General features: G+C 53.7%; 1 protein-coding gene across 3 annotated transcripts; it reads right to left on the reverse strand.

Annotated features, from left to right (window-relative positions):
• Positions 1–50: 50 nt before the first annotated feature.
• On the reverse strand, positions 51–8,342 carry POLR2C (RNA polymerase II subunit C). 3 transcript variants are annotated; one of them, XR_004973608.1, is made up of 10 exons: positions 8,181–8,342; positions 7,939–7,988; positions 4,945–5,013; positions 4,750–4,802; positions 2,709–2,837; positions 2,055–2,106; positions 1,719–1,887; positions 1,498–1,572; positions 584–940; positions 51–498 (listed from the first exon to the last, which is right to left on the reverse strand). XR_004973608.1 is itself a non-coding variant. In XM_036345794.1 (9 exons), exons 1-9 carry the CDS (start codon positions 8,264–8,266, stop codon positions 796–798), a joined length of 828 nt encoding a protein of 275 aa, XP_036201687.1. In that variant the 5' UTR covers positions 8,267–8,342; the 3' UTR covers positions 51–795. The 3 variants fall into 3 exon arrangements, 2 of the variants coding, with proteins under 2 accessions (XP_036201687.1, XP_036201689.1); XM_036345794.1 differs by having other exon boundaries at positions 51–940; XM_036345796.1 differs by lacking the exon at positions 2,709–2,837 and having other exon boundaries at positions 51–940.

Consider the following 8,342-nt stretch of genomic DNA (forward strand, 5'->3'; position numbering starts at 1 on the left):
CCTCCCCACCCCAAACTAATTAAGCAGATCATTGGCAGTGAAGTCATAACTGATGGGTAGAGAATGAAATACAGGGTTTATTGTGGGGTGGGGTGGGGTGGGGAGGAGCAGCCAGGGTCTCAAGACACTTGGGAATTTGAGCGAAGTGTAGGCTGACCATGGGCAGGGAGGGGCTGGGTTTGTAGGCGGCCTGAATGAGACTTTGAACACTCAATCCTAACAGCGGAAACCTAAGGTACAACTGTGAAATGTAAGTCAAGAGCTGAAATGACCAAAAGAGGAGGGTCTAACGCAGTGGTTTTCAACAGGGAAGCAGTACAACCTCTACAAGCAGACCAGGGGGAGGGAGGTCTGGGTCCTGGGGAGACTAGCCATCAGCAGGCAGGGCCAGGATGCTGCATGCTCAGTGAAGGACTGTCCTGCCTCAAATACCAGGGGCACCCCCGTAATCTACCTGGGACCAAGCAAGGCGGGGAGGGGCACCTTCCACTCTGCTACCTCCAGTTGGTGCTGACGGCTTGCCAAGAAGTTAGGTACAGCTGTGGGGAGTTCGGGGGCGGGAGGGCACCTTCCCCTCTGCTACCTCCAGTTGGTGCTGACGGCTTGCCAAGAAGTTAGGTACAGCTGTGGGGACTTCGGGGGCGGGAGGGCACCTTCCCCTCTGCTACCTCCAGTTGGTGCTGACGGCTTGCCAAGAAGTTGAGTACAGCCGTGGGGATTTCGGGGGCGGGGGGGCCTCAGGAGACCCGCACACAGCGGCTCGGATCCTTTTCCGCGCAGGCGGATGAGCTGCGGCTAATTTATGGTGAGGACGTCACTCTGGATCTCGTGGCTCAGCTGGGTCTGCAAATCACTCAGCTTCTTCTTCAACCCAGAGAGGGCTGAGAGGACGATGGTTTCAGGGCGCAGAGAGCCACAGGACTCCACGTTGTAGTAAAACCTGAGAGGCGCGAGTCCAGTGAGAGCCGCCCAAGGGGCTGGTGAGCCTGAGCTTGGCCAGGGCCATCCCTTTCCCTCCTGAGTCTTGCTTAACTCCTTTCCCACCAGGAACTCAACCTTGCCCCAGGGTTGACCTCCATCCTCCTACAAACAGTGCTTTTTACAGGACCTCAAAGAGGCTACAGTCCCCTCACAAAGATCCTGTGAAACCCCCCAAACGCCTCTGTATGGACGTGTCCCGCACTGAGGAGAAAGTGGAAAGTGAACGAGCGGGTTGCACGGGCCAGCGTCTGTTCCTCCCTAGAAGGCTGGTCAGTTTCTGGCCCTGATCTGACCCCATCTTTGGATGCTGCAAACCAGAACAGGAAGCGCTTGCATAACCGGAGGCCCCTCTTTTTCGGTGACTACAGGGGGACGCACCCATCTTGGGTTCAGCAGTCTTCAGCCCCTCCTCAGCTTTCTGGAAGCCGGGACATGAGGGAAAGGGCCACTGAGCTCAGGGCCTGCACCAAACTACGTTCCTACACATCTCACCGTCGTGCTGGCCCAGGCGCTTACCTCTCCGGCTTGCCGTTGGGGTCATACGGAGCCTGGGACTCATCTTCATCCAGCTCTGAGTACTCGCTCTTTGGCCTGAGGTCAAACACAGGTCAGCACCCGGTTGTTACTGCTGCTTCCGGGCACCTGTGCCCGTAGTGAGTCTGCCCATCTGGGTCACTAGGAGCCATGTCCACTCCACCCCCTCTAACCGCCCGCCTTCATCCCCAGCGGGAACCTACCACTCCTCTGGCTTGGGGTACACCGTGTGCCTCAGGGCATTGTCGGGGTCATATTCAAAAGCCACCCCTGCAGTCGGGTTCCACTTGGCATGTTCCTTGCCAAAGCCCTTCTTGGCGTAGGCGCGGAGTCTCAGCTCCTGGCCCTTTCGCAGCTTGACGATGAGGATGTCTGTGGAGAGAGGTGGGAGTCGGTGCGGGGGCCACAGAGGCAAGGTCCCCCCACATCTGGAAAAACAGAGCAAAGGCCAGCTGAGGTGACCAGGCAGCACGAGGTGGTCTGGTCTCTGCCAACCAACAGGTCGGGTAGCCATCTGCACACTCACGCCAGCCCCTTACCGTCCTGGTCCACGTAGTCATTGGGGTCATTATCTCGGTTCCGGGATGTCACCTGCCGGAGCCCAAACAGAGACATTTATTAGCCGCTCATCTCCAGGTCTCTTCTGGCAAGTACCTCCCAGTACTTCCAGATCGCAACCTGCCAACCGGGGGCAGGATGCCCACAAGTGAGGGCAGGAGTGCCTACTAGGACCAATCTGTGCTGGTGCCTGTGCTCCAACCCCTGCTTCACGGCTTTGTGACAGTCCTCTGTCAAAACAGTACCGTGCCCTTTTGTTTATTTATTTTAAAACTGATCTGAGAGGAAGGAAGAGAATCATTGATTGGCTGCCTCCTGCATGCCCCCTACTGGGGATCGCACCCGGGCATGTGCCCTTGACTGGAATCGAACCCAGGACCCTTCAGTCCACAGGCCGACACTCTATCCACTGAACCAAACCAGCTAAGGCTATACCACGGCCTTTTAAAGGGGCCTGGGCGACAGAGGGCACACAGCACCAACAATGTCCGCCCACCCCAGGAGCCCAGAATGCGCATGTCCAGGCATCAGGGGTAACACAGGGCAAGGCGGTGCCTTCGGCGAATCCCCCCCGTCCGGCCCGCGCAGAAGGAGAAGAGCAAAAGGCCTGGGCAGGGCTGTCCTCAGACACTGACGGGAATGACCCGGGGGCTGTTGGAGATGAGGTCTCGAGACGTGACGTGACGAGTCTGGTCTTCGTTGCACCGCACGTCGAGAGTGAACTCCACCGAGCACTCGGGGCAGAACTCCTCGCACGTGCAGTCCTGAGGCAGGGAGAGAGCAGGCTGAGTGTGGGGAGGGCGGATCCTGAGCTCCCTGCTTGCGATCCCCAGTTCCTACTGTTTCTTCGTCTAGAAAAGGGCTGACCAGTCTCCAGACCCTTGGGAGCTGTCAATCTGGTAACCGTCTCCACTGCAGGCACTTCCCAGGTTAGAGACAACCGTGTGTGCCGGACGTTCCTTCCACACCGTCAGCTGCCGGGCTGCCTCTGGGACACGCACTGTTCACATCTAAGCCTGGCCCTGGGCGTGTCCTTCCCAGAGAACAGCGGCGATCCTCTAGCTCGGCCGCCATGGACTAGGTGGACTAGCTCGAGTCATTTAAAATAAAGGGAACTAGGAAGAAGTACCTTTAAATTCTAGGCTACTGACCTTTTCTTAAAACAAAAAAACTTTACATACATATATACACGTATATATACACACACATACATACGCATACATGTGTAACATAAAGCAAATGTAGCAAAATATTAACAATTGGCAACAAAGGTCAAAAGTAGATGGAAATTTATCATTCTGCTTCTTCAACTTTTCTACAGATTTTCAGAAAAGCAAAAAAAAAAAAAAGGACCATTCCATCTTTCAGTAAATGTACCACTAGAGAAAATGTAATAGTCCAGCCCAGTGATGGCGAACCTAGGACACGCGAACTCATTTTTTTGGTTGATTTTTCTTTGTTAAATGGCATTTAAATATATAAAGTAAATATCAAAAATATGTCTTTGTTTTACTATGGTTGCAAATATCAAAAAATTTCTATATGTGACACGGCACCAGAGTTAAGTTAGGGTTTTTCAAAATGCTGACACGCCGAGCTCAAAAGGTTTGCCATCACTGGCCCAGCCGGTGTGGCTCAGTTGGTGAGCATCGATCCATGAACCAGGTCATAGTTCGATTCCCACTCAGAGCACGTGCCCGGGGTTGTGGGCTTGATCCCCAGTAGGGCGCATGCAGGAGGCAGCTGATCAATGATTCTGATCGCTTCAATCTCTCTTCCTCTCTGAAATCGATAAAAATATATTAACATATTAATGGAAGGCATGGCTAGGCCATAGGGCGTGCCTATCTTTATATGAGATATTGCCAGATGCCTCTTCAGCTGACATGCTGCACACCTGTCCCAGCAATATCTGATGCTTTATTTCTTAAAAACAAAAATGTGAAGATGTGAAGCAAATATGGCAAAATGTGACAAAATGAGAGCATAGTATCTGTTATATTAGCTGCACATTTTTCCTGAGTATTTCTTTTAAAGAATTTTATATACATATATACATTTGTATTCATAGGACATATCAAATTAGCCACCACAGAAATGACATGCCCTTGAGAATTAGCAGATGGGCCCAAAGCCACCAAAAGGGAATACTCTCAAGCTATTACCTAACGCAGTCCTGGTGGAGGGATGCAGGTAACCCTATCCTGTCCCGTTCTCTCCCTGGAGGAAGGAGCCAGGTTTACTAGCATCACCTACTGGGTGAGTCACTAATCTGGCAGCCACCAGCACTCCGGTCTCTGGGTGCTGCTCTGTGGACAGGTCTCACTCCCTCTCCTGTCCTCCATCCTCCCCAACCTCCTGCTGACTCCCTTTAACCTCCTAGGCCCCCGTCACTGGGAAGAGATGCTCTGGAAAGCAGAGCCAGAACAGATCAGACTGAAAGGGACCAGCCCCCGCTTGTATACATGGGCATTCTAGTGTATCCCTGCTCTTGCGTGACTGATGCCCTGTGAGTCTAATCAACCTGAGGCCCATCAGAACCAAGGACCAAGGCCTGGCGTGGGCTCTAGACAACATCTCCATATTGTCTTTCTAAAAGCTAGAAGCAAGATGTCAGGAAAATCCTTCTGAGAACAGAAGGCCCCGCCTCCCTGGCCACCCAATCCCCCAGCATACCCGGGAGTACTGCAGCTTGTCCACAATGTCATCGCTGGTGAGGGGGATTAACCCTGGAAGACACAGAAAAGCACTCTGAAGAAGGCCAAGCAGCCAAGCCAAAAGGAGAACCTAGAAGTCCCCTGGCAGCGAGGAGGCTTCCTCTCTGACACCAGACACAGCCCCCACCCTTTCACCTTCCCAAAGGGCACTCACCAAGCCTGTGAGCGATGAACTCGTCGTGAAGGACTGAGGAATTGGCGTCAATCTGAACCCAGTCAATGGCTAAAAAGTGAAGGAAGCAGACACGCAGCTTAGCCTCCAAATTCACCTCAAGACTTACCAGCACAGCCGCGGTTCTCAAGATGTAGGAATCACCTGAGGCATGCACCTGGAGCAGAGCCTGGGCCAGGCCGCTTCACACAGCTCTGGGACAGGGTCCAGGAACCTGCATTTTAACCAGAACCACCCAAACGCCACGCACCATACCCCCCTTCCCTGCTCAGCAGGGGTTAATGCAGGGTCCCTGTACCACAGAGAAAAACAACGACCTAGTGAATGGTACAGGAGTGGGAACACGTTTCTTTGAGCTGAATATTCCTGTGAGAAGCACGTATGTCTGCTACTCATGCCAACATGAACTCCAAGAACACAAACTATTTGGGTACTTAAATCCTAAGGAAAGCCTCAGAGGTAACACAGACATCTAGCCCATATCTCATTTTACGGTATAATGACCAGATTACCCTTTATTAATACTACTAGGGGCTCGGTGCACGAATTCGTGCATGGGTGGGGTCCCTCAGGGCAATGGGGACCGAGAGAGGTTGGCTAGCTGTGGGAGGTTGGCTGTGGGAGTGCACTGACCACCAGGGGGCAGCTCCTGTGTTGAGCGTCTGCCCCCTGGTGGTCAGTGTGTTGTCAAAGCGACTGGTCGACCAGTTACTTAGGCTTTTATATATATAGATAGATATTACTACTCAATCAACCAATGTTGATAGAATTCCTTCAATGGGCAAGGCATACTCAGTATAAAACCCAGTCCCCACCAGCAATGAGCTAGCAGGAGGGGAAGGACTGTATGCTCATACACATTTGATTGACTTAAGCACATTCATTCATTCATTCACATCTGCATGTAAACAAATTCATAGAGCAAATGGCATTGGAGCCCACCTGTCAAATAAGAGGTATAAACAACTGGAAATGGAGGTCGGAGGAGGCCCAGACACAGCCAAGGGCTGCCTGCTTCGTTCCACGCTTCCTACTGCTTCCTTCCCTCAACCCAAGTCAAACAAGGACAAGCCAACCTTTCCTGTCTCTGCCCCTGTATACCTGCACCTCCCTCTGCCATGCCCTTGCCCTCTCCAGTGAAGGTTAAAATCCTCTGAGCCTCCATGATACAGATACGATCACTCCCTCCTGTAGGGAGCGGCTATAGGGTCAAGCTTCGGACTGACCTGTGGCAGAGCCACATACAAGTCCCAGCTTGGAGGGCAGAGCCCTCCTGGCACAATTAAACTTGACCTCATAGTCCTCCCTTGTTCCTAGGTAGCTAATGGGCTGTGGAAGGTGCAGCAAGTGCTGCCAAAACAAGGCTTGAGGAACGAAATAGATTTGAAACTCCTGCAAACATATTGACCACTCCCCTTGCTTTGCTTTGGGTGATCTGACTATAAAATAAAGCTTCGGCTTACAGGCTGTGTCACTGTTTCCTCATCCAGGCACAGTGATCCTACCTGGCCCCAACTGTATTTTCTTGTCTGTCTTCTTTAATCCTTCACCGCCCCTCCTCAGGTTCACCCCTGGCCGTACTGGATGTGGTTCACCCTCCCTATAAGCTCCTCCCTAAAAAATTCTGCCCAGATTTCTCTTAAGGCCCTTGTCATACTGTGCCTTGTGTATATTTATGCGTGTCTTATCTCTACCTCAAGCTCTGAAAATCCCTTAGGGCAGGGTCTTCAGATACTTAACTTTTGTAATTCCTAGCTCTAGCCTGGAACATAGCAGGTTCTCACTTATTTGCGGAACTGAATTTGTGGGAAAGTGGCATTTAGATTTGGAACGTCAGGGCTGCACCATACAGTGCAACTCCCTCATTTTACTCCTGATGAAACTGGGGCCCAGAGACATCCTCCCATTTACCCATTTGGCCCGCTTATTTCCTTAGGAGCAGGCACACCTGACGCAGCAGCTGACTTCCATTTCCTTTTCCTAAACTCTCTAAGCTGACGCTCAGAAAATATTGGTAGTATGTCTGCAAATTTGCAAGATACCTGGAGCACTGTGGCTGGAACCAGAGCGAAAAGAGATCCTCCCTCCTCTAAGCCAACAGCACTGGAGCTCGGCTTCTCCCAGTACCGGTCCAAGGCCACCCTGCATCCATGTTGCCTGTGTGCTCATCTTTCCCCTGCACCTTCACTGTGGGCTCCGTGAAGGCACGAACCCTGCACTATGCAGCCAGCTCTGCATTCCCAGCGCCCAGCCGCCGCCTGGCACTTACATGTTCCATAAACGCAGCTGAAGACACAGATTCAGAAAAAGACACCTAGCGGCCCTGGTCGGCGTGGCTCTGTGGTTAGTGCGCCGGCCTGTGCACTGGAGGGTCTCAGGTTCGATTCCGGGTCAAGGGCACGGACCTGGGTTGCAGTTTCAATCCCTGACCCTGGTTGGGCTGCAGCCGGGAGGCAACCAATCGCTGTTTCTCTCTCTCTCTCTCCCTCCCTTCCACTCTCCCTAAAAATCAGTGGAAAAAATATCCTCGGGTGAGGACTAACAACAACAAAAAAGGCATCTAGCAGCACTGGACACTCCCCAAACGTCAGGCACTGAATAGCGATGACCTTCCTTCATCCCTGCCATGGCAGGTACTAATAGCGTCCCAACGTTACGGAGAAATGGACCGCCCAGTTTCAAAACGTGCCCCGTCTCACAGACACGGCAAGTGAACACAGTATTCGAACCCCAGTTCGCAGACTCCTGCACCCACGCTCCTCACCAAGCAAACTGCGCGTGGACCCGAGTGTAAGCGGCCCCTGGGGCCCGGGAGGTGGCCAGAGGCTCAGGGCCCGATCCGGCCTCCAGCATCGCTGCTTTCTCAGCGACACTCCCTCCCGCCTCCCCCAAACCAGGGCTGCAGGCAGAAGCCCCAGGGCGTGTGGTCGGGGGACCGAAGGGTGGGGGTGAGTCTGGGAAGCGGGGGTCGCTTACCTATTATGGGCACCTCGGCGATGAAGACCCTCCGGATAGAATTGGCCACCCTGAGGGACGAAAACAAGCGGCGTGAGGGCACCGCAGCCTCGAAACCCCCCCCGCCCCTCCCCCCGTTCCCAAAGTGAAAGCCATGGCACCGCGCACGGGACCGGCAGACTCGGCCCGTCCCCTCCCACCCCGCACCCCGGCTTCGGCCCCCGGCGCTCCGGAGGCCCCGCGGCTTCCCGCAGCAGCCTTACGCTAGGTCCGTATTCTCGATGATGAACTTGACATTCTCGTCGGTGAGCTCCGTGATCCGCACGGTGGGCTGGTTGGCATACGGCATCGCGCTCCGCCGCCCGGCGGGCCGCCGGCGTCAACCCTGCAGCGCGCCCCCGCACCGGAAGTCACAGGAAGGTACC

This window comes from Myotis myotis, unplaced genomic scaffold, assembly GCF_014108235.1.
Source record: "Myotis myotis isolate mMyoMyo1 unplaced genomic scaffold, mMyoMyo1.p scaffold_m19_p_19, whole genome shotgun sequence".
In the NCBI taxonomy this organism is placed as follows: Eukaryota; Metazoa; Chordata; class Mammalia; order Chiroptera; family Vespertilionidae; genus Myotis; species Myotis myotis.